Here is a 25,890-nt window from a genome sequence, read left to right as displayed (position 1 = left end):
AAACACCCATGGGTGGCGTCCAAGGCACGGATGGGTTGGTCTACGGGCACAACCTTAGGGTTGGCCGTACCCGGCACCGTGTTTTTTGCCAATAAAAAAAAGTTCACCCATTCATTTACTTTCATGTGATAATCTTGCAATTAGGGATGCATCTCTAACTTTCAGACTTGCCCTAGCATAAAATAGCGGAGTTCAAGATCATTAATACCACATACTGAAAAAATGTCCTATTTGGCCTTCTATTACAAACATTTGGAATGACAATTTATCTTTAAGAGGGTAAAGTATTAACAATACTTTCATTTCATTCATATAGTATATGTCAAGAATTTGTCTTAATTATTACATTCATTGAATATGGCTCCAGGATTTTATGATTAGTGATCCATTATTTATTTAATTAAGTCCCCATGATAAACCAACTAAAGGAAATATAAAAAATAATCCCTTCATACTTAGGGTGACAATTTAAAAAACTTTCGAAAACCTAGCTTATTTCCCAAGTATAAATTAGAGATTTTATGTATTAGAATCGTCCGTTGATGTTTTTTGGAGTTTGTTAGGCGGCTCTTCTGGAGGTGGAATTCGATCGAAACGAACTCGCGGTTCCCGCTCGCCTCTTGATCGAGGAGAACTAGGGTTTTGAGATTCGTGTTGAGGCGAACTTATCAGTTTCTTCCACTACTCTGGAACAGGACTGTTGATTCAGGGTTTACTCGTTTGATTCAATCAGAGGGATACCGATCAAGAACGACAAAATGGTAAACATGTCGCCCCTTTCAAGTCCGTAAATTCCTAATCGTACGTTTTGTTTCTCATTTTTTAAATTTTTTTTCAGCTTCCGCTATCTTTGCTCAAGACCGCACAAGGACATCCCATGGTGAGAGATTTTTCTGTTTCGTTTCGTTGATCCGTAATTTGGGGTTTTGTTTTGAAGTTCGCAACTTGCAGATTTCTCTCTATTTTTTTCTTGATATTTAATTAACGATTGACTGGACAGTTGGTTGAGCTGAAGAATGGGGAGACTTATAACGGCCATTTGGTGAACTGTGATACCTGGATGAATATTCATCTCCGTGAAGTCATCTGCACTTCGAAGGTTATAGCGAAGAGGGCTGGAAGATTTCCCCTCTTTTTTAAGTTGTTTTCTAATATTTCTACTTCTTGCAGGATGGAGATCGGTTCTGGAGAATGCCTGAATGCTACATACGTGGAAACACGATTAAGTATCTGCGTGTTCCTGATGAGGTTTGAATCTTGTTCTTACTTTTATAACATGCTCGGTTCTGATTTTGTATGCTTGAATTTCGACAGCTTATAATCATTTCTTATGTTTGTTGCGTTTTAACAAAGTAATTATTGCTACTCCGTGGATTAGCCCTTCTTATAATTATCCAAAAAATTTCTTTACCTGTCAGCGGTTTTTTCTTAAGAATTATGGGCCATGATTGTCACTAGATGGAACATTTACCCTTGTTTTTTATTACTGGTTCGATCGTCAAAATGACACTGTTTTTTTCTATTAGCTGGGTTTTTGGGCTGTAGAGTACGATTTCTCATAGCTTTCAATTTTGGTCCTGAATTTTTGTCCATTGACACCAGTATTGACAGCAGTTTTTTATAATAAATATCTCTTTGCTATCTACATGTAATGTGTGTTTTATTGGATATTCGCCAAGCTTATTTCAAGGATTGAAACCCCAATTTGTATTTATTCATTAAAAAAAAACTGGAAAAGCTTTTTGTCCTAGTTATGTTTTTGCTTGGCTGATCGGACGCAACTTCATGATTGATTTTTTTTTCCTGTCAAAAAATGATTGATCTCTTCTTTTTCATTCCTTCGGGAAATTTGTTCAAACTATTTCTTGAGAGTTACCGCTAGTTTATGGCATTTTTGACCTGCCAAAAAAAGGTCATTAACATGGGTGAATAAGACATTCTCAAAAAATGAGAGTCGGAGCTGCGACAAGGACGAAATCCTAAAAAATAAAACTTTGACAATCAAGTGAGAAACTTTTACTGTCCTCGATTTTGAACTTGCTTTAATCTGGTATTCTTCTGGTTAATGGCGAGATACTGTGTTTGAACATCGCATAATATCCTGGTTATTGGAACTTTTCCCTGTCTTTATACGGTGGAAATAATTAAGGACCATAAAATGCGTGATCACGAAAATAATGAAGATTTTGGCATTTTATTAAAAGAGTAATCGATAATTTATTAGCTTCAGCAGACCATAATTAACTGTCTCCGGGATTATATTTGTCAAAATCTGTTCTCTGCCATTTTTCGATTGAGTTTGATATTATTATTCTGGATTTTATTTTTCGCCGGCATTTCGTTCTGTATGTTTCAAAACCCAAATTTATTATTGATTTGAGCTTGTTAATTATGCGGGCTTCTGTGTGTGTTTTTTTAGGTGATTGATAAAGTTCAAGAAGAGACGAGCAAGAGCCGATCTGGTAAACCACCCGGCTAATTTATCATTTGATTTGATACTTCTTTCTTCAGTTGACCTGCGAGACTCAAAGCGTTGACTTTTGATGAAAAGTTAACTTATAGATTGATTGGATATCTTTGAACTATTGACAGATAGGAAGCCTCATTTGATTTGATACTTCTTTCTTCAGTTGACCTGTGAGACTCAAAGCGTTGACTTTTGATGAAAAGTTGACTTATAGATTGATTGGATATCTTTGGACTATTGACAGATAGGAAGCCTCATTTGATTTGATACTTCTTTCTTCAGTTGACCTGAGAGACTCTACGCGTTGACTTTTGATGAAAAGTTGACTTATAGATTGATTTGATATCTTTGGATTATCGACAGATAGGAAGCCTCATTTGATTTGATACTTCTTTCTTCAGTTGACCTGAGAGACTCTACGCGTTGACTTTTGATGAAAAGTTGACTTATAGATTGATTTGATATCTTTGGATTATCGACAGATCGGAAGCCTCCGGGGGTCGGCCGTGGGAGGGGGAGGGCCAGAGAGGAGTTCACTGGCGGCAGGGGTGGTAGAGGCGGCGGCCGCGGTCTTGATGACGTTGGCGGAAGAGGCCGAGGACGAGGCTGGCCCGGCGGCAGAGGAAGAGGTGACCCATCTTTCATCAAATCTTACTTTGCTCTCCATCTCTCTTTATGTTCCCTATTTCTCTTTATTTCTCTCTACCCTTTCTTTCTCTCCCTTTTCTTTCTTTCTTTTTTCTCTCTCTGTCACTGTCTCTCACTTCTCTCAATCACTTTTGCTCGTTTTTTTTCATGATTTCTCCTCTTCCGCCTCTCATTCTCTTTCTTCCTCTTCTCGTTACATCTTTTTTTTAAAATTTCCATGTTTTCTTCCTTTTCTCTTTATTTCTTTCTCAATCTCTCACGAGATGCCCTAAATTTTGCCTTATGGAAACAGGTGGACCTAGAGGGCGTGGTTGAGCAGTTCAATGAGAGAGAGACAGTGAGAAACATTCAGGGTTGTCACCTACGGCTGATGGTTCTTGCCTGTTCTACATTTTTAATGGACAAAAATGTTTTGATACGACTCTCTGGTCAGGTAATATATCTTTATTTTGAGTGAAAGTTCAGGCCTGATTTCAAGACCTTTTTTACTTCCTAATCTAGTATTTGCCTCTTGTCTGTGGGAAAAAGTAGGTCCAAAAGGGCGTGCTTCACCAGCACTAAGAAGTAGACACGCAGAGAGAGAGAGAAAGAAAATCAGAAAGGACTGTGACAGTAAGAATGAGAGAGAGAACTGGGACAGAGAGACATGAGAATGACAGAGAATCAGAAAGAACTGAGATAGAAAGAATTGAGAATAAAAAATAACTGGGACAGAAAGAATTGAGAACCAGAGGGAGAATCAGAAAAAACTGAGACAGAATTAAGAATCAGAGAGAGAGAGAGAGAGAGAATGAGAAAGAACTGAGACAGTGAGAAAGAATTGAGATTAAGAGGAAGAGAGCTAAAATAATATTAACTTAGAATCAGAAAGAACTGAAAGACAGAAAGAAACGAAGAGTCAGAGAGAGAGATAGAGAGCTGAAAAATATTAAGGGAACTCAGAATCAGGAAGAACTGAGACTGAAAAAGAAATGAGAATCATGGAGAACTGAGAATCAGGGGGAGAGCTGAAAAACATAGAGAACTCAGAGTCAGAATGATCTGAAAAACCATGGGAAGGAACTGAGAATCAGAGACGGAGCTGAAAATAGAGAGAAAGCAGAAAAACAGAGAGAAAGAACTGAGAATCAGAATGAACTGAAAAACTGTGAGGAAGACATGATAATCAGAGACTGAACTGAAAAATAGAGAGAAAGAGAGCAGAAAAATATAGAGAAAGAACTGAGATTTACAGAATGAACTGAAACACTGAGCCACAGAGAGAGAGAGAAGAGGGAGGGAAGGGGAGGGAGAGAGAGAGAGATAGAGATAGAGAGAGAGATAGACATAGAGAGAGAAAGAGAGAGAGGGAGGGAAGGGAGAGAGGGAGAGAGGGAGAGAGGGAGAGAGGGAGAGAGAGCGAGAGAGAGAGAGATAGACATAGAGAGAGATAGAGAGAGAAAGAGAGAGAGAGAGAGAGGGAGAGGGAGAGAGGGATTGGGAGAGAAAGGGCGAGGGGGAGAGAGAGAGTGAGGGAGAGAGAGGGAGAGAGCTCCCTTCTTGTACAAGTCCGAAACATTTGTTTTAAAATTCCAAACCCCAGAAGAGTTTGATGTAGCGCAAGAGTAGAGAGAGAGAGAGAGAGAGAGAGAGAGAGAGAGAGAGAGAGAGAGAGAGAGAGAGAGAGAGAGAGAGAGCTTAGGCTTGAAGCGAGGAGATAAGCCTCTGGACTTTGGCCTGTGCCCTTTCCTTCTCTTCAGGGCCGTCAATATCCCCGATGTTATCATGATACTCCTGTATATACCATTACCATAACCATCATGCCTTTTTTTTTGAATTACTAACATGTATTTCTCATAACCACTTAAAAATGCAAGTAATAATCATTCGTACTGCTACATACCTGGAGAATGTCATTAACGTACTGCCTGGATAATTTCTGCTGTTTGAAAAGAAGCTCCAACCTCGCCCTTATTCCAGGATGCCTAGCTCACAATACACGAATGATTTAGGCATTTAATTCCGATATAAATGGAGAGAATAAAAGAACTTATTTATTCTGTGTTCTAGCAAAAACTCACTCCGACGTCCAGAGGTGACCCATTATCAGCGCTAATATCTGACAAAAGAAAAAAATGTGTTAGAGTAGAAATATAAAATAAGTTCTTATCTTATGTATCCAGCACAAAAAGGGAGGTGGGGATTACCTGCAGAGAGTAAAGACCGGCTTCAAGTTTCCTGTTGTACCGTTCATCTTCATCCATCTATTTAAAGAAAAAACGAAAAAAATATTATAAAAAAACGAAAAAATTAAAAAGATAACACGAGCTGGTTAATTATAGCTGTAAATATGTGTAGAAGAACCTCCAGATCGTCCAAGTCGAGCTGATCGAGCCGCTCAGACTCCTCTTTAACTCTGTCAGAATATCTGCGGGGCAGGCCAGTTCATTATGTTCGAGGAAAATCCGAATTACAAATACAAAATCAGAAAAACGAGAACCTGATGAAGAATTCCATCAGACGATCGATCTTCTCGTACTCATTTTCCACGAACTTGCTCAATAATCTGTCCCGTCTAGACCCTCGAACGACGCCCCCTAAAATAAAATTTTGATTATTAGCAAGTCGATCATCATCGTTCATCCAGCGGGGAAAGAAATTTAAGGAAATATTAAGAATCCCAAGGTCAGATCTTTTCATCTTCCACGACCTTGACGTAAATTAAACGGCAAAAGCATTCACTTGCCTTACCAAAAAGGGAAGCTATAAGCGAGATTAGACGTTCTTCCAGCTCCTCTTCGTATCTCTCCTTCTTGTTCTTCTTATTAACAGGGATCTGAAGGCATCAAAACACCGAAGAGCTTAGATTCATAGCAAAAAAGATGATTGATTGGAACAAATTTTAAATAAATTTTGACGTTGTGAAGAACTTGCCTTACCCATGAATGCAGCGAAGGCTGTTTTGAGACCCAGCACGTCAATAAATCGCTCACAAGCCTGCTGGTACTTCGTCATCGCAAAATCAAGAACTTTAATAGCAGACCCATAAGCCGACTTCTTCTGCTTCATGATAATAATCATCAACTCAACGCCTTCCGATTTCAAAAACTTCTCCTTGTTCTCCGCCGGCATAAGCAAACAGCATAAACAATCAAAGAGATTCTCAAGCATTTCTTCTTCCTCCGAAGTTTTCGGGTCTCTAGTTTTATACATAGCAACAGCCTGCAACATCGCATCAACACCGTTCATCTGCCCTAATCTCTTCTGATTCGCGGTACTACTCTGAAGAAGAATCGCCAAGATCTCCGAGGCATACTGCTTATTCGCATCAAATTCCCTCACTTTGATCCTACCCATGAGCCAACGTAGAAGCTTAGTTCGTTCACAAACCATCTCAGCAGCAGCAGGCTTCACTTCAATAATATTCTCGATCGTCGCAAGCGTGTTGTAAATCGCAGCAGCTTCATCCGGATCACCCTCCGACAATCTCCCAATATTCTGTACAAGAAGCTCAAGAACATTGTTCTCCACCAATGAATCCACTAGAACTCTCGCAGGCTCGTCGTTATCCTCTAGAACATCTTCATCGGTAAGATCAGTGAGCAGCCCGACAACATCCACAGCAATATCGGTATTATCGTGGCCGAGGAGACCAACAATGGAAGGGATGGTATTGAGCGCGACGAGATCAGGGTAGAGTTCGGGGCCGCCTGCCATGATTTTCAGCCGCTCGATCTCGTTGTGGAGCTCGACCTCCGATTCAGCGAACTTTTCGGGCTGATCGGGGTGCTTCATTCGGGCCTCGAGGTTCTCTTTGAGTCGGCGCTCGAAGGACAGCACGAGCTTCTTCATTGTTCGGAGATCGAGCACTTCGACCCCGCCATTGTGGGATTTTTCGAGAGCTTCGAGGAGAGAGAGATCGACGCCACTGTGGAATTCGCCGTTTTCGGATGGGTCTTCTCCGCGCCTCCTCTTCGCGGATTGCTCGGGAAATTCTTGTTCTGTCATCTTCGATCGATCATCGGCGATGGTGGACCGAGGAAGAAGACGATCCAGGCTTATAAACCCTAACGGGGAAGAAGACGGAGTGTAGTTATCGGGTGTATCCGGACCCGACATAGAGTTCTAAATATTTATTTTCTTTTTATTGTTATTTTTAAATGAGTCTGTATTCATTTTTAGGCTTTGACGGTCCAGTGCAGTCCGGGTTTCTAACAAAGACTTAAACCTTACTTAAACTTTGGTCCGGTTCCAGTCCTGTCCCGGTTTAGTCAGATTGACCAGTCAATGTGGAAAATTTTGTTCATAGTAATGTTAAATATCCACTACATTAAGTGGGTGCCCACTGATGGTCAAATATATGCCTACGCTGAGCTCAATAGAAACCTCTCCATTGAATTGGATTTGACATTTTTAGAATTTTATAAAAAATGCAAAATAAATATCAAATAATATACTTCCAGTTCTGGTCAGGTTTGACCCTTGGACCTAAACTTGTTTGACAAACAGGTTTACCCTCAAATGGAGAACCTATGGTCCCCCCTATTCGGTCTGGTCAAACCGGTCTTCAGTCCTAAATGTCCAACCCTATTCATTTTATGCTCCGTGACATGAAAAGAGGGACAATCTTTGAAGAACAAAATACCCTTTGATGGTTTATTTGTGCCAATGTTGATGTTTGTTTCTCATTTTAATGTTTTGGATGGGGGTGGAATGAGGAGAGTGAGGTAGGGTTTGCCCATCCTGATGCCGATATCAGTATCATATTTTTTATGAGCAGGAATGATATCCAGTTTAGCCAGTATCTGATATTGGCATTGGATGTCAGATACTTTGGTATTTGATCTCAGGTATTATGGACCAATATCGCCATCTTATGGTGTTTCACTATTTGGATGTCACTATCCGAAATGTGATTCAGATATCATATAGTAAATTAAATACAAAGTTGATGGCGAAGCCCTCAAATATCCAGTTTTTTTCCTAGGTTTAGATAAATTTCATCTTTTAGATTAGGATTTCCCTTGTTTTTTTTTCTCATGGGTCCTATATAAAGACCCCTATGTAATAGAAGAAACAGACTTTTTCCCTTTGATAAACCAATTTTTGGAAGAAAAGAGAGGTCAGAGAGACCTAGAAGAAGGCGGCCCCGCCGCCGCCGGCACCTTCTGGCCGCCCGCGCCACCCGCGCGCCGTCCGAGTCGCCCGTGCGCCGCCTGCTGCGCCACAACGCCCGCACCCCGCGCGCTCGCACGCCGCAATCGCCGCTCGTGCCCCGCAACGCCATGCCTAGCACCGCACGGTGCCCTCTCGCGCCGCGCCCAGCCGCCCCACCCCGCACCGCGCCCAGCCGCAAACAGCCGCGCCCTGCCGCGCCCAGCCGCTGAGCCCAAGCCGCGCCACCGCGCGCCCAGGCTCAGCCGACCGGCCCAATGGGCCAATCGGCCTAATGGGCCGGCGCCAGCCGGCCAGGCCCCTAAGGCCCAGCCGTTGTGATCGTGCCTTGAGGAGCTGTCCCCCGCGCCCCGAGGCGCTAGTTGCCCTAGCCGCCTGGCCCGCATCCCGAGGCGCCGCCTTTGGACGCCGCACGCCCGAAGGCTGCCACATCATCCCTAGCCCTCAGTGGGCCATCATTATTGGGCTGCCACCAGCCCATCGGGTCATCTACGGCCCAACCCAATGGGCCATGGTTCATGGACCATGGCCCATCACTACGGGCCAGACCGCGGCCCAGACCGCGGCCCAGCCACGGCCCAGCCCCGCCCGCCGCCGCTGCTGCCTTCGGCCGCCATCACCGCCCCAGGCCGCCGCCGCTACCTCCAGCCACCGCCGCCACCTCCGGCTGCCGCCGCCATCTCCGGCCACCACCGCCGTCGCTGCTCGATGCCGTCGCCGCTCGACGCTGCCACTGATGCCGCTCGACGCCGCCACCGCTCATCGCCACCGCTTGCTGCCGCCGCTCGCCGCTGCCGCTCAATGCCACCGCTGCCGCCGGTCGCCCCACCGCCTCCGGCCGCCGCCCATTGTTGCCTCCGACTGCCGCCCGCCGCCATCGTCGAGAGCATTGACACCGCGACGCCCATCGCCGCTGCACTGTTCGCCGCCGTCTTCGTCATCTGGCTGGCTGAACCGCCCCGCCCACTGGTAGTCGGGCCCACCAGCGCCTCGACAATTACCCGTGGAGCGTCGACCACGTGAAGATAGATACACCCTTCGGCCCCAACGAATTGAGGACCCGCGCAGGAGCTTTCCGGGACACCCCACCCACCGAAAGCGGGACGTGCCATCCCAGATGATCGTCCCCGAGCCGGACGAACGGACCCACGCTCTCGCCGCAGAACGTCGACGACGTCCATCCTGCATCAAAAGTATATACACCATTATATATTATTAAGAAAGAAAATATTGAAGTGAATAGCTATGCATTAATATAGATGTTTCTTAATAGTATTTTATAAACGGGCAGCCAACCCAGCCAACAATCAAGTCAACAAGTGATGGCCAAGTCATCTACGACTATGACTGACGATTAAAGCCAGGTGGTAACTAAGGGGTAGTTAGTCCCATATATAGATATATTTTGGGATCTACCCCTCGTGTTCCACAGTGCTGTCAAGTGGTGAGCATGTGATCACGAGAGGGGCGATAGTCAGATATATGAGATATGGGATCAACATCTAGTAGTGCCCACATTTTGATAATGTCCACACTAATATCCAATCACCACTATAGTAATAGTACCTAGACAAATATCCAATATAATCATCTACACTCATTCTAATTTTCTTAGACATCGGATAATGTTTGGGCTAATAGCAGTTCACAACATGAATATTGGTAGTTGAAACCTAGAGTGAGGTGAGCGTGGGAGTTTGAGAAGTGCAGGGTGAGATGGGTACAAGGAGCTCTTAAATACATTTCTGATTGCTCTTAAAATGTTAAATAAAACACAAATGGAATGAGTATACTATTTGGTGGTATTTTATGATTATGGCAAGTCCGCAATGTAAGATTATGTTGTGATATGTTATCATGGTGATGATTGCAATAATTATGTAAGATAGAACACTGGAGTACAATGATTACTGTCTCAAGTCAGATTCAACATAATCACTTGAGATGTCAAAAATGTATGCATCATTGGGCAAAGAGATGGAATGAAATCACATGCAGATATGCACGATGCATGAAGGCACTTCATCTTTTGCTGAACGAAAAAAATGTAACATATACCAAGGCCTCAATACAAGGTTTGAAATGCTTTCCGAGCTTAACATATACAACAATGCGACAAAATTTTTGAGGCATCTTTGAAATTTCCATCATAAATTCCATGACGATCTGAAAGCTAAAGAGAACATCTGATGCTTATTATGAAGCCAATTAATACATCCTATGACCCAATGAATTATGATGGGATCATAATACAAAGGTCACTTGTCTTTAAGTCTGTGTGGTTAAAATGAACATCAAAGAATCTTTATATAATAACACTATCTAATCTTACTTTTATGATTAGTATGGTCAATCTTGTAGCCATTAGTGTGAAGCCATGAAGGACAGACAACTGGTGTTCCTTAGGAGAAAGAGTTCATTCAATTGATAAATATAAATCCCTTCATGTATTTTTTTTGTTATCAACAATGCCTAACTATCATTTAGGTTGATTAATGTCATAGTTGTGCAAGTTTTCCTTAAACCTGATAATTATGTTTTGACCATGATCTATGAGTTTGTAACAACGGAATTCCAAATCATCTTAGCTTGGATAGAGTGAACAGTATGGGATTGGCTGCCTTTGGCATAAGAGGCCAAAAATCAAGGAAGATGATGCAATGAAATCCTAGGTAAAGGTAGTGAAGAGTTAATCTATTATGTTCTAATGCATCATAACAAAAGGGTATGATCTATTAAGGTTTTTTTGGTTTTTAGTTCCGTGATTAAAGTGAAAGCTAAATGATTTTCACAACAAAAAGCTTGGAATGGAATCATAACAAACCTTTCAAACATTATGAAACCACATGTGCACGGATCATATCCGTGATTTATCAGTTCTTTAAGTGAGACGTTGAATTCTTCAAATGTAAAGCCTACAGATAACTACATGATCCTAGGAACGTCAAATATCCTCGTTCATATTGATGAGCCTCTTTATCAATCCAAAATTTTTGTTATGCCATTTTGATTACACCAGTAGTGGAGGAGAACCATGAGGATAAGGTAAGAAGGATGGAGAACCTGAAAAATTTTAAATTTCTAGTTATATAAATTTAAATTTCTAGTCTATGTAACCACTTGCTCATAAACGTGGACTGTAATGATTTTGTTCAGGGACTCCTCTTACTTACACATAATGTAATTTTTCCATAAAGCCCCTGAATTTAAAGACCATCTCCCCATTAATGGACCATTGACATGTGACCCTTTAGGCTTGTATATCAATCTAATTAATAACTCTAGCGGCCCAATAACTCTAGTGACCAACCTAATTATTTATCTATATAACCATGTATATTTAGTAATCACATACTGATTTAAACTAACTGATAGGTTGAGTTTCCAACCCGTGGGATGCCAATCTACACCTTGTGTTGTATAATATACAATGGAGTATTGTGACTCTCTCATGTAATTTTTCTATCATGTACTGTGTACCCAAAGTCAGTCTGCTTGATGCTCCTTGGATGACTTAGGTTATGGTCAACTATTAGACCCTAATCAATAATCCAAAATTAGTATTGATGGTTTCAATTATCAGAAAACTATTATTTGATACTCTGCTACCTAGGCGAAGGACATCATTTTATCATCTTCCTTGAGTTGTCTCTTCTTGTACTAAATAAAAATAATCCTATCTTGACCACTTAATGATCTTTGAGAACTTCTTGTCACACACGAGCTAGGATGGTTTAAAAAATTCCATGAATAGGAGCTTGTAGGTCATATTCAAAGTAAGATTGTCCATCTATAATACATCTTTGGTGTCTCATGTCTAAGTAACACTTACACAACAGTGACATGAATCAACCTGATTGACACATTGGTATAATGTCATTAAGGGATTCATAGGGATCAATCTATTGAACTCTTTCTACTAAAGATGCATCATTATTTGTCTCTAGTATCACTAACCTAATGGTTATAGGATCAACTATACTCATCATATGAGTGGAATCAGAGAGTGTTACTCTTTCAGGATATTTTGATGTCCTTCTTGAGTATCTTTCAAACATAAATATTTAGAACTCGTGCTTAAAGATAAGAAATATTCATTTGTTAATGAACATTGAATGAGCTATGTAATGTGTGTGTTGATTGATGGTTGAAAATTGACTATACCTCCCAAGGGTGTCCTAGGTGCATTAGGCAGATGATGGATTATAGGTATATGATAACTAATGACATTAATGTTCCCATAGTGGGCAGATCAACCTATCTATTATGTTAATTGATTCTTGATTAATAAATCTATACATTGACATAGTTAATTAATAAGGTTGGCCCATAAAAGTTATCGGGCAATTTGAGTAACTAGGTTATATGGAAATAGTATTTAGGATGTTGGGAGATATAATTTAATTTTGTGGGTAAAAAAAATAGGAGATAGCTCAAACAAAATCTTTCCAAGTGAGGATTCTTTTGGTTCCCTTTCTTCTTCTACCTTCACTCGTTGTGTGCCCTCCATCCTGATGCAATCAGAAAAATGACAATTTCAGATTAATATTGTGGCTAATCAAGATGAACAAGATATTCAACATGCGAAGATCATGTGGATGCATCTAAAGGTCTGATACTTGAATAACTCAACAAGACTCGCTCGAGGAATCGAGAAATTATAGATAAAATCCATGAAAACAAGACTTGATGTTTTCAATTGTTTTAGAACCTTGGTATGATTCCATTTTATTTTTTTATTTTTAAGTCCTGTCTGGTTCACATCAGTCACAACCTCAGAACCCAACATGACACCCTCATAGTGAGGGAAATGAAAAATAAAGGTAACAATCTCTATGTAGATATGGAGACAATAGAGAATGAAACTGGTCAACCTTTACATGGTTTTAGTTGCCGCTAATGCATAAACCTTGGACAACAAAAAATAATTATTAGGTATAATGATATATTGGGTGAATGTGTTGTGGACATTACATGAGCGGGTGCTTATTAGTTACCAGTTAAAAGGGCCACACATTAGGGAGACCATGAGTGATAATTCCCAACATGTACTATCCGATTCTGGGTTCAAGTCAATATTTTATGATACTTCTATCATTTAACTAGGTTGCTATTAATTATCTCACACTAACATGAATTTGACCCACATCCCTCCCCCAGAAATAGGTTTGTGGAGTAACCATTGTTTCCAATGAAGTAAAGATGGTTAATCTGCATTTTAGCACTAGAAGACACATTCTTTGTCTGACATGTGTCATCATCCCTTTAATTCAAGTTAAATCAAGGAGTCTATGAGCCTCATAATTATCCCCAAATATATAAATCATGGTAGATGACATAGACATTGATGGAATAGATATCAATTATGGTTAAATGATGGAGGATGAAACTTTAGCTTCCTTAAGGATGTTGTATCCCCACTTCAAGAGATGGTCCATGTAATGTTTGGATTTTTGGCCTCGATGTCTTTGATCTGAAATTGATTATATAGTGGGGGACTGAATAAAAAATGAATCTTAAAACTAAGAGTGAAATGTAAAACTTATTTAATAACTGAGAAGCCAGAATTTGTGGACATATATCGAAGGATAATGAGGAGATTGTGCAGAGAGAGGGGAGTGTAAATAGTGAAGAACCTGGGTGCGGCATGGAGAGTGGAGAGCATGAAGAGAGAAATATCTAGCTTAATTTAACACAAAAAATAGATTATCACATCATGTGGATGTGTAAAAACTTTTGCAGCAACAAAATTACTTAGATGAGTATCTTCAAACCATTCAAATGTTTACACAATATTTCTGATTGTAGGATCTCCTCATCATTCCCTCAAATTGGGGTACTCGAAATCTTATTTTCTCACCATCCTGTCTAAGGAAGCAACTCTTGGGAATTGTGAGAGAAGAGAGGGAAGAGCACTTACGAAGTGTCTATGAAAATTTCACAAAGCGCTCTTCCCTGGAAATATTTTTTAAAATGCTCATACATAAAGTATGTCCACTAAAGTTTATAACATCTTATGCATTTAACCCCCCAATCCCATGAGTTAGTGTATATAATAATTTTAGTTGCGAAATAAATTTTATTGCTCAACCTCATTAGTTAAGTATATCAACATATACCTTAACTAGTCTAACTTCTTGATGATTAATTTAATCCAATTGATTCATTGAGTCTCCACCCTATGGGGTGCCAAGCTACATTTTGTAAAGTCTTCCATGGAACCTTTAAAAGTCTCGGTTATTGTGTATCTATAATCATTCATTCGTGCGAGCATCCTGAATGACATTGGGTATGATTAACTTCCAAAACCTTATTGAGAAATCTAGTTAGTCATAATATGTGTCAAAGATCATCATAGAATACTTTCTACAATACTTCTACTAAAAGTTAACTACATCTTCTTCAGTAAGTAAATTATCTATAATACCAAAGTTAGACGATCAAATCTTCATCATATAATCATCTTTCTTAGCTTTCTTGCTGCATAGAAACTAGGACTGGTTTGAATCATGTGGTTAGAGGCATTCATATGTCATAATTAATACACAACTTTCTATACACAAGGTATCTGATAATCTCAATTTTAGGGTTAAAATTTGTCGTTGGTGATTGAGATTATTCAATAAAAATATATTTAACCGTACTTAAAAATACTTAGTTAGTGATGAGTACGGATCGTCTCCACAGGGAACGATGATTAAGGATTTACTTTCTTATACTAGTGATGATGGACGAGAGGATCGACGAAAGCAAGATTTGAGGACGTGAGCTAGTGATATAGATAAAAGAAATGTAATTATAAGCTAATTTAACTTAAAGTAAAGAGTAAGTGATTGTGATGGATATGAGGATGAACGATGGGATAGACGAGGATAGTGGTGGGATATGGAGTGATATGATGGCAAGGATGGAGAGATGAGAGAGTGGGAACGTAAGTAAGTGAAGTGATAAATGAAACATTGATAAAAAAAAATGATAACTATGATAACGATGATGTTGGGAGAGAAACAACGTAAGGCGAAGACACTTACCTTAGATCTTTACGTTCCGCCAGGATCACGGCGATTTGCGAGTGCCGGTAAGCTCCCCCTCTTCTCTTTTGTCTCTTTCCACACACCCAAGACACCAAGAACACTCTTGATGGATCTCAAAACTCACTCTCTTTCAATCATCCCACAAAAGTGGGAAGCAAGTTCAAGATGGTTTTTACAATGATCCAGGCCTCTATTTATAGATTAGAGGGTATGGATAGAAAGAGGAGGGGAAGATGAAAAGTTATGGCCATTCGAAGTTGAAGCAATCCTAGCCTTTAATTTCTTCTCTCTCCTCATCAATGTCATCAGTTTGTGCCTGTTAAGAAGTCAAAGTACTTGGTATTCTGTGGCTTTTCGTATTCCGTGGCTTTTCATATTCCATGCCTTTTTGTATTCTGCGGCTTTTCATATTCCATGGCTTTTCGTATTCCGTGGCTTTTCATATTCCGTGCCACATGTACATGTCAAAAGAACAAAAAACAAAGAAAAAATCTCTTTCTCAACGCTGACGTGGCGGCGCATCCGCACGCCACATCACACTATGCCATAAAAAAAACCAAAATACTTAAAATTTCATATTAAATCAAATAAAAGCCCAAAAATATGTATAAATATATATTTTGAATCAGAAAAATCATATCTTTCCAAATTTAATATTAAAAAATTCCAGAAAAATCATATTCTTTCTCAAAAAATTATATTATTTTAGAATATACTATTAGAAAAATCCTAAAAATATAGAAAATTCAAAAATTTGTTCTAAAAATAGATTTAATCATTTTTAAGCTTGATAACATGCAAATATGAGTAATTTAATGCATAAAGACGCATAAATATAATAATATAAGGCACTAAAAATGCATGTTATCAGTATCTTTAGTGGCTCAGGTCTGATAGTGTACACAAATCAACCTGACTGGCATTAGATGCATACCATCAATGATTCATATAGGTCAATTAAATGATTTCTTTTCCAAGAGAACACTCGCTATCTGTCCATAGTGTCTCCAAACAAATAGCTGGAGGACTAGCCATAACCATCATATGAGAATGACTCAAACAGTTATGTTATTTTTGGATATTTCATTGTCCTTCTTTAAGTATCCTTTGAATATGGATATCTAGGATTCATTTTTAAAGATGACTAGTCACCATCTCAAGATCTTGTCATAATTAAGTTAGCCATTACAGTATTCACATACTTCACTTATAAGCTCATGTGTAGTATATTGAACGTAAATTTTATAAATAAATATCGAACAAGCACTTGAATATGATATGGACTTCTAGATACATATATTTTCAACATGTAATAAATGGATCAACGTAGCAAGATGAGTGATATATTTATTTTTGTAAGCATATCATTGGATGTCCAACTAGAACTGGTCACTCTTAGATTATCTAACCTGATAGAAATTCTCTTATGAAATCCTATTTACCAAAATATCAAGACAAACTTCTATCTATGTTGTTCTGTGAATGCCCCCAAAATGGACATTTGTAGAGCTGTTGGACATGGACGGATGACCATCTCGAACGGACGGAACGGGGCTGAACGGACTTCTATTCAGTTATCCTTCCAGGGCACTTTTCTCCGTCCAATTTGTCATTCGTCTGGGTTTCGGCATCGTCACAAGTCCGTCATCAGTCCCGTTCTGTTATTTGTGCGTGCTAGAAAACATAACGGGCAATAGACGTATGGATGATGGAACAGGGTCCTTTTTTATAAAAATATTATTATAAAGTGGAAATTTATGATTTAGGCTAAATCCTAAATCCCTCATCCCAATTCAAAAATCAAAATATGTCAACCATCCTCCAGTTCTCAACCGTCGTGCACCCTCCTCTCCACACATCCATCGAAGGTGACAACGTCATCCACTTTTCTTGATAATATGTCTCTCTGTCTGATTTGTTATCTGAAAGCTTTTGCGCATTTTCTTTTGGTCCTAATCATTGACATTACATTACTTCTTTGAAATGTTTTTTCTTTTTATTTTCTCTGTTGCTAATGTGATTGTTTATAAACATTTGTTTCTCGTGGTACAAATCAGGTATAAAGAATAATTCTTTCATCATGATATTGATATGGGAAATTCAATCAGAATTCAGAACTTTAATTCAGCGTGAAATATCTTATGCTTTCTCAAAAAAATAAGTTCTGTGATTTCCAAATTATAACCTTTGTGACTAAAAGTTTAACGACAGTATTAATCTGTACGATATGTTTCCAAAATGACAATATTAATCTGTACAATGAGGACAAGGTATATTAATGTACCAACTATCTTAATTTAATATTGCCCTCTCATAATTCAATGGGTGCCCTATCTATCAATAATAGGAGAACGTGAACTAGAGTTATCTATATAGTCTACAGTTCTTCCTTACAGTTCTTCTCTCTTTATGTATTTTCTTATTGTTTTCTCTGTTGCTAATGTGATTATTTATAAACATTCGTTTCTCATGGTATTAAATCAATTAGGATGAATAATTATTTCATCGTCATATTGATATGAAAATTCAAACAGAATTCATAACTTTAATTCAGCCCTGAAATATCTTATGTTTTCTCAAAATCATAAGTTCTGTGCTTCCCAATTGATAACCTTCGTGACTTAAAAGTTAAACGGTCTGTGTTCTCAGTACCGATACGTTTCCAGGACAGAAATATTAATCTGTCTAACGAGGGCTTGGACTTATTCAATCGTGACAAACTACATTATTGTATCAACTATCTTAAATATTGAAGAATTTATATAGTTATATATAACTTAAGTTATTAGTATGCCCTCTCATAATTCAATGGGTGTCCTATCTTAAGTGGACTAGAGTTATCTATATAGTCCACAATTATCCTCTCTTTCTCTTTACCTCTTACAGTTCTCCTCTTTTTATGTATTTTATTGTTTTTCTAGATTGCTAATCTGGTTATTCATAAACATTCGTTTCACGTGGTATAAATCAGTTAGGAAGAATAATTCTTTCATCATCATATTTATATGAAAAATTCAAACAGAATTCGGAACTTTAATTCAGCATGAAAAATCTAATGTTTTCTAAAAAAAAATGTTCTGTGATTTCCAATGATAACCTTTGTGACTTAAAAGTTCAACAGTCTGTGTTCTCAGTACGATGCATTTCACTGTATTAATCTGTAAAACTATTCGTTTTAAAAAAAAATGAACAGTCTTGATTTACAGTTCGATATTTATTTTTCAATTTATGGCTCTCGTACATGCAGTCTTGATTTATTTTTTATAAAAAGTGATACTATATGGCATTTTCTTTACTTAGAGTAAGTTGGCTAATTTCCAGGAAAAAATATTTCCAGACTAATTTACAACTGTTATGGAGTCTAGTGCAGACAATGTGATGCCCCATTGCAATGACGGTGAGTAGGCAGTAGAAATAGTGAGTGATAGTAGGAAAAGCCCTCAAGGTCGGAGCCAAAATTTGAGTAAACTACCAAGAGCAAAAAACTTCGATTACTTCACGGTAGTGGATGACTTGAAGTATGTATGTGAATTGTGTCATGGTATTAACCCTACAAACAAACTCTAATTACAACAACCTAAAGATGGGAGCACAAATGTTTTTTGGCAATATTTACAAGCGGTTCATCAAAAGGTACATGATGAACTCAAACGTATAAAAACTTTGCAATGTTCTGTTCCAGAAGTGTTCTCCAACCTGTCCTCCTTGAAATAATATTTCACCAGGGTCACTCTAGAGGTAGAGATGCAAGAAATTCTACGGCTTATCTTCCATAGTGCATTGCCATGGTCATTTGCTGATTCACAGAAATTCCAACGAGCATGGTGATTCAAAGCACAGTCCAACATAAAGATGTATGGACGGTGGGCAATCAAGGAGACCAGTAGGGCAGTGTACACCTAACTAAAGGCAGCTATTGGAAATAGGTTCAATGATGTACACCATGTGTCCCTCACGGTGGACGCTTGGACTGCTCCAAATGATTATTCTCTCTTAGGTGTAACCGACCATTGGGTCGATGCAGAACGGAAGCTTCAAGAGCAAATGTTAGGCTTGCATCACATCCAAGACAAGCATGATGGGGAGACCATGAGCGGTCTTGTTGCCAAAGTCATAGAAGATTTCAACCTTCAGTCGAAGGTGTGATAAACATTTTGTTTTCAATAGAAGCTTGTCACTATTGATAACTTCTTTACCATCAATATCTAAATTTCTATTAACATGTAGGTTTTCACTATCACCACCGACAATGCTGCGAACAACACGACAATGCTATTTCTGGCGAGAAGATTGCAGTCTACGAATCCAACATTTAGTAGTGATCGAGATTTTCCATGTGTGACACATGTCTTGAACCTGATCATGTAGGCATGTTTAAAAAAGCTTTGCGCGACACCGAAGGAAGTAGAGCCATCTGTGTTTGACGATGACAGAGATCCAATTAACACATCATATAGATGGGGGTAGTGGCCCGAGTCTGTGAAATTATAAAGGCTATCTCTCGTTCACCTCAAAAGAGAATACACTAAACGCAAATATGTAAGCTTCTTGTGAAGCCAAACGACAACAAAGTGCTGTTAGATTGCCCAACAAGGTGGAACTCGACATACACTATGCTGCGCACTGCCATAGATAAGCGAAACATTCTTGATCACATGGCATGTGTGCTCATCTTGACAAGCGTGAAGAATTACATCTTAGAGGTTGAGGAGTGGATGATGTTGGAGGATTTTTGCACCATATTATCAGTATTTCTCGAGGCAACAAACTTCATCGGTAGTTCAAAGATTGTCACTGCAACTATGGTGCTTGTCGTGATTGAGACCATTTCAAATCACCTTAACGATGTCCTGGAATGATTTGAGAATGATCCTATTTTTTCCGGAATGGAGATGTTACCAAGCTCACAGAGGGAATCCATTCGGGAAGCATGTGAGGACATGAAGTTCAAGTTTGACGAATATGAATGTATCATATGCCGCAATGAATGCCTATCATCAGCAACACTTCTTGATCCCTCAACAAAGGTGGCTTTGATCGATCCTCGAAGCCTTGAAGACTCCATTGCGTACTTGCAATCTCATCTCCATACTTCACTAACTCATGATCACCATCCAATCTAATGGATATGAATAATCTGGAGGTCGTCAGCAACATTCTCCTATAATTGCAAAGACGATAAATGAGGCCAAAGCTAGCATTAAATCCAAGCCGAAAGCAGGACCCAAACAGGAGCTGGATGTCTACCTCAATGAGCTTCTCATTCTAGAAGGTGGATGGTCACCGGTGTGCGCGCTTATCCTCTAAATTGATGGATGGTCGCCGGTGTGCGCACTTATCCACATCTCATGAAGTTGGCCATGGAGTACCTCTTTGTGCCGTCGACAAGTACACCATCAGAGCGACTCTTTTTTGTGGTTGGTAAGTTTGTGAAGTCCCAAAGATCAAACCTAGATGTAGAGAGTATTGAGATGTTATGTGCGTTACACTATTTGATGCGCCCGACAACCCCACCCAGTGATGAAAATGATGTATCTACATCTGTAGACATGAATGAAGTAATTATTTGTCTAATGATTTTTCAATATTTTAATTTAAATCTTACTCTACTTACTTCCGTTATTGCAGCGTCCTTCCACGAGCGAGGCATGAAGATCACACGTCTTCAAGAGATTATATACGTTCTTCTCTACTGGGACTTCACTCTGTTAGGGCTGAAAACAATTCTCTCTTTCCCTCTCTATCTCTGAATTTATGGACAGAAAGAGAATCCACGGTCATTTATCTACTCACTTTCATATTATTTCTCAAGAATTATTTACCAGGTTTTGATTAGCCTCTCTCCTGATAAATGAGCAATTTTTCTCTGCATTTTCTGTCATAATTTTCATATTGAATGTTATCCTTCCCTACTGTCTATCTTCTCTCTCACTCTCTCTCCTCCCTCTCTCTATCTTCTCTCGTCTCTCTCTCGACTCTCTTTGTAGAGATTTGCACTGACCTCTGTTGATCTTTCTGTCGTACTTGCCATATTGAATGTTATCCTTCCCAAATCTTCCTCCCAGTTTGTAACTCACATTATCTTTCTCTTTTCTCTCTTATTATTACTTCTCTCTCTTTTTGAAATATTTCTTCTCCTTATCACTCTCTACGTGTTGATCTTTTTCGTCTCTCACTCTTCTACTCTTTTTCTATCTTTTCTATTTCTATGATGTCTCCCACCCCTCTCATTCCCATTTGAGTGTGGCTCCCTAGTCTATACGGTAGGTTTGACTATGGCGTTTGGACACCAATTTGTTCATTTATACTCGCAGTAAGGAATCATCTCATTTGGATCCTCAAACGCTTCCTAAGGAATCTCTATGAATCCTATATTTGGGGTGAAATATGGATAAGGGAGACGAGAGAACGCGCAGTCGACAAAGCACCTTTGACGAAGAGATGGGCATGGCTCACCAGTATTTGGCATAATTGAATCCAATCTACAATGGTTGGCGGGGGAAACTCCCTTCTCTTTGCAGGGAGAACACAGAAGGCAACACAAGACAGCAAGAAGAAAGAATCAAGAGAGATAGAGAGATGTGATGTGGTCAAGTTCAGATTGAGTTGTGGACTCGGGTGATCACTGTACTTTTGGTCTTGTTGTTCTCAGGCAAGATGATCAATGGACTTTTGGTGTTGTTGTTCTCGGGCAAGTTGATTAATGGACTTTTGGTCTTGTTGTTTTCCAGCAAGATGATCAATAGACTCCTAAGATTAAGAGAAGAGACTCAATACCGCGTGTAAGATCATATAGTACTAAGACGATTAGATCATTTAACAACACAAAAACAATCTCGTGGAAGGCAAGAGAATGATTTTGAAAGAAGCAACAAACTTTTTACCATGCATATTTGTAAACAACTTCACAAATTAGCAGAACTAGATAAACATAATTTTTGCGGTGTACATAAGTGCGATGTACAATATAATATTTCCAACTATACATTGCAAAAGTGCCGTCGACGAAGAGGTGAGCGAGCAGCATGTCGGTCTGCAGGTGCCGCCGATCGCCGATGACAAAATAATCCATCTGAAAGTGCCACCCTCGGCCACCCTCAGTGGCACCGTGTAACCGACAGGCGTGGTGGCCAAGCTCGGCAGCGTAGACCACCGCGTCGGGCTCCACAGGCCCTCATCCATAGACCACTGAATTTATTATATTTATAATAAAATTTTCATCCAAAAAGGTCATCTGTCATTCTCCTTCATCCGTTCGTCATTTCCGTCATCTATCATTCGTCACAGATGACGGATGACTAACTACGAATGTCTAAAAGCTCTCAGTCCAGTCATCCGTCCAATGCTCTAGCCATCTGTGGATGCCTTGAAGTGACAGATCATCACAAGTGCAGGCAGTGGATAACGCTGTTGTGGAGAATAACAAACACAAACAAGTTCGTTGCAAATTAACACCCTTGTTTTTCTCATAAATTACGGGTGTGCCACTACATCCCTCTACAGCGAAAAGGGTTTCGGAATTAGTCCCAACGAGTTAATCTTTTATTTTTTCATCTTCTTCGGTCTCTGCTGCAGCTTTCTTCAAGCGTTGAGGCTGGCAACAATGGCGAAGAGCGTTCTGATTCTCTGCGGCGATTTCATGGAGGATTACGAGGTTTTACACCGTCCATATTTCGATTTCCTTCTTCGTTTTCTTTGCTGTTTCTTGCGTTTTCATCGATTCTTCCATAGTTTCGTCTCTTTATCCATTGGCATTTTACCGATTCTTTGACGTTTTTTATTTGATTTTTTTGCGTGGTTGAAATTTTGACAGGTTATGGTGCCGTTTCAAGCGTTGCTCGCGTTCGGGATCAATGTGCATGCAGTCTGTCCCGGGAAGAAGGCTGGCGATATCTGTCGCACTGCTGTTCATCAACTGTCCGTTTACCAGGTGGAACCACTGCCACTCTCCATGCTCGAGATCGTGAAAGATGATCTTTATCTCATTTATGACTGATCAAATGCTATAAGCACGGTTTCTGTTTGTTTCTAAGTTTTAATATCTCCTAGCTTGTACCTTAAGAACCTTTAATACTGGGCAGTTTTGGGAAAGGATTTAACACCCGGAAATAAAATTTTTTGTATGTTAGCCGGTCGAACAAAGTATAATTAGGTCTCCAGTTGTCTCCCTGAATGATGCTGTTCTAAATGTTTCCTCTCCTTGCTATTGTGATATCCAACCTAAGATTAAAGACCTGAAAGTTGACGTTTTCTGCAATACATTTAATAAACATTAAATGGGGTTGTTTGTGGGTGCCCGGATTGATCGAAGTATTGTTACGTCTCTAATCATGTTCTCTATTGATGTTGTTCTGAACAATCTTTCCCCTGCCTTGCCTGAAGACATACACCGAGTCTCGGGGACATAACTTTACTCTAAATGCGAGCTTTGACGAGATCGATGCAAGCAAATACGACGGTCTTCTCATCCCCGGAGGCCGAGCCCCTGAATATCTTTCACTCAACAACTCAGTACTGGAAATTGTTCGAAAATTCTCGGAGTCTGGCAAACCAATCGCTTCAATCTGCCACGGCCAACTGATTCTTGCCACTGCAGATGTTGTCAGAGGCCGGAAATGCACAGCTTTTCCTTCTGTTAAACCCGTCTTAATTGCTGCTGGATCTCACTGGGTACAATGCGATTCAGATGCCAGATGCGTCAAAGACGGTAATCTCATCACTGGTGCAACGTATGCATGCCATCCTGAGCTCATCCAGATCTTCCTCGAGTGTCTGGGTGGCAAAATAACCGGCGCAGACAAGAAAATCTTGTTCCTCTGCGGGGTAAGTGCCTCTCCTCCATTAATTTCCTTAAATTCAAGTTGAATGGGTGAATATGGCGTAAAAAGTGTTAAAAATTGAATGGGTATGGCTTAAAATTGGGGATTTTCACAGGATTTCATGGAGGACTATGAGGTGATGGTTCCCTTCCAAGCGCTGCAGGCTCTGGGCTGCCAAGTTGACGCGGTCTGCCCTAACAAGCGGGCCGGGTCAACGTGCCCGACCGCCATCCACGACTTCGAGGGAGACCAAACATACACTGAGAAGCCCGGCCACGACTTCAACATCAACGCTGACTTTGACCGATCTGTCGCCGCCGACTACGCCGCCCTCTTTATCCCTGGTGGCCGAGCCCCAGAGTATCTGGCTGTTGACCAAAAAGTCAACGACCTGGTCAACGATTTCATGGCTGCCACCAAGCCCGTCGCCTCTGTCTGCCATGGCCAGCAGATACTCGCCGCTGCTGGTGCCCTTAAGGTATCTCTTGCTGCCGTCTCGGCGCCGCTCTCCTCTTGCTGACGGGGCTTTGATGTGGCAGGGGAAGAGATGCACTGCTTATCCGGCGGTCAAAGTCAACGTGGTCCTCGGCGGTGGGCTCTGGGAGGAGCCCGAGCCCATTGACCGGTGCTTCACCGATGGGAATCTGGTCACTGGTGCCGCCTGGCCTGGTCACCCACAGCTCATTGCACAGTTCATGTGCCTCCTGGGCATCAATGTCTCCTTTTGAGTCAATGATCACTCCTAACAAAAAAAATAGTCAGCATTGTTCCTCCATCTTATGTTTATAATGGTATGTTTAAATGACTGAGCATGAAAGTAGAGTTGGTTTGGCATGGGGCTTTCCCTGTTTGGAAAAATCTGATGGGGTGATAAATGGCTTATTGGCAATCCATAGTTTCGAAGGAGGATCCTAGTTAGGAGCTTTTAGAGGAACCTTTAGAATGGATTACTTTGATGATTAGCCTTGACCACTCAATTCAGACAGGGTTTTATTTTCTTCACAAGATCTAGTGATCTTTGTATTGAATCAATTAAATCTTATTTTAAGTTTTTTCTTGCATTTTAGTGGTTATTGATGAGGTCTTTATATATTATAATTTAACCTTATTTGAAATAATTATTCAACTTGTGAACTTATTTTTATAAATGGTTTTATTATGTGCGATGAGAAGACCGTTAATATATTACTAAGTAATTTATTAGTTGATTAGTGGATTAACCGAATTACCCCTTTGAGAACCATCAAATATATGTATACATTATCATAATTTGATATGAATATATGTGGAAATAAAAAAATTAAAATAGCTTATTTTATATAAAAAAGTTTCAACCATTCAGACAGAATAGATTCCGTTGCTTGATCTTGGAAAATTGTAGAGAAATTGAGAATTAATCAGTAAGATTGAATAAATAAACATTGAAAGAGTAAATTCATCTCCAAGAAAATTCCAAAATATTTATCATCATCAATAGTAGCTTTTTTCTTTTTGAATCCCCAAAATATCTCAGACATTCAATATTATTTTATGTTAAAAATATTCTTAAAATGTGAAGTATAATAATCTTCTGAACGATTTTTATTTGTTAAATCATGATATTGACACTTGCGTAATAGAATGCGTATTAATATATTTAATTTTTATCTTTTGAGTTAGTATGTCAATTTTTTCTAGATGCCTGATCAAAAGATTTGTGTTTTCATAATTATTTATTGATATTTAACCTGAATTTCTTTCAGTATTTAGGTTTCATGAGACGAAACCT

The 25,890-nt window shown here is 39.7% G+C and overlaps 3 protein-coding genes across 4 annotated transcripts; 2 read left to right on the top strand and 1 right to left on the bottom strand.

Annotated features, from left to right (window-relative positions):
- Positions 1–526: 526 nt before the first annotated feature.
- EMB1644 (Small nuclear ribonucleoprotein family protein) lies at positions 527–3,574 on the top strand. Its single transcript, XM_078583862.1, has 7 exons — positions 527–761; positions 839–880; positions 1,001–1,099; positions 1,171–1,248; positions 2,420–2,462; positions 2,950–3,096; positions 3,408–3,574. Exons 1-7 carry the CDS (start codon positions 759–761, stop codon positions 3,428–3,430), a joined length of 435 nt encoding a protein of 144 aa, XP_078439988.1. The 5' UTR covers positions 527–758; the 3' UTR covers positions 3,431–3,574.
- A 1,054-nt stretch (positions 3,575–4,628) lies between these two features.
- LOC144710171 (ARM repeat superfamily protein) lies at positions 4,629–7,140 on the bottom strand. 2 transcript variants are annotated; one of them, XM_078583861.1, is made up of 9 exons: positions 6,029–7,140; positions 5,846–5,930; positions 5,595–5,691; positions 5,459–5,522; positions 5,302–5,358; positions 5,176–5,213; positions 4,998–5,079; positions 4,754–4,888; positions 4,629–4,719 (listed from the first exon to the last, which is right to left on the bottom strand). In XM_078583861.1, exons 1-8 carry the CDS (start codon positions 7,100–7,102, stop codon positions 4,793–4,795), a joined length of 1,593 nt encoding a protein of 530 aa, XP_078439987.1. In that variant the 5' UTR covers positions 7,103–7,140; the 3' UTR covers positions 4,629–4,719; positions 4,754–4,792. The 2 variants fall into 2 exon arrangements, with proteins under 2 accessions (XP_078439987.1, XP_078439986.1); XM_078583860.1 differs by having other exon boundaries at positions 4,629–4,888.
- Positions 7,141–22,799: 15,659 nt separating this feature from the next.
- Positions 22,800–24,980, top strand: DJ1D (Class I glutamine amidotransferase-like superfamily protein). The gene is made up of 5 exons (XM_078584117.1): positions 22,800–22,957; positions 23,117–23,233; positions 23,686–24,126; positions 24,238–24,600; positions 24,662–24,980. The coding sequence occupies exons 1-5, from the start codon at positions 22,907–22,909 to the stop codon at positions 24,848–24,850; spliced, it is 1,161 nt and encodes a 386-aa protein (XP_078440243.1). The 5' UTR covers positions 22,800–22,906; the 3' UTR covers positions 24,851–24,980.
- Positions 24,981–25,890: the final 910 nt, after the last annotated feature.

Source organism: Wolffia australiana, chromosome 12, assembly GCF_029677425.1.
Source record: "Wolffia australiana isolate 7733 chromosome 12, ASM2967742v1".
NCBI classification, from domain to species: domain Eukaryota; kingdom Viridiplantae; phylum Streptophyta; class Magnoliopsida; order Alismatales; family Araceae; genus Wolffia; species Wolffia australiana.
This window is presented reverse-complemented; position numbering and strand designations above follow the sequence as displayed.

What these genes read in the sequence shown, in the direction of transcription:
- EMB1644 (XM_078583862.1), top strand. An exon ending in GACGAGCAAGAGCCGATCTG is followed by an intron (nt 2,463 to 2,949) that starts GTAAACCACCCG and finishes GATTATCGACAG; the next exon opens with ATCGGAAGCCTCCGGGGGTC. An exon ending in GCCCGGCGGCAGAGGAAGAG is followed by an intron (nt 3,097 to 3,407) that starts GTGACCCATCTT and finishes TTATGGAAACAG; the next exon opens with GTGGACCTAGAGGGCGTGGT.
- LOC144710171 (XM_078583860.1), bottom strand. Translation starts at nt 7,102, where the DNA reads ATGACAGAACAAGAATTTCCCGAGCAATCCGCGAAGAGGAGGCGCGGA. An exon ending in CTGATGGAATTCTTCATCAG is followed by an intron (nt 5,523 to 5,594) that starts GTTCTCGTTTTT and finishes CCTGCCCCGCAG; the next exon opens with ATATTCTGACAGAGTTAAAG. An exon ending in ACGTTAATGACATTCTCCAG is followed by an intron (nt 4,889 to 4,997) that starts GTATGTAGCAGT and finishes TGGTATATACAG; the next exon opens with GAGTATCATGATAACATCGG.
- DJ1D (XM_078584117.1), top strand. Translation starts at nt 22,907, where the DNA reads ATGGCGAAGAGCGTTCTGATTCTCTGCGGCGATTTCATGGAGGATTAC. An exon ending in ATCAACTGTCCGTTTACCAG is followed by an intron (nt 23,234 to 23,685) that starts GTGGAACCACTG and finishes CCTTGCCTGAAG; the next exon opens with ACATACACCGAGTCTCGGGG. An exon ending in AAATCTTGTTCCTCTGCGGG is followed by an intron (nt 24,127 to 24,237) that starts GTAAGTGCCTCT and finishes GGATTTTCACAG; the next exon opens with GATTTCATGGAGGACTATGA.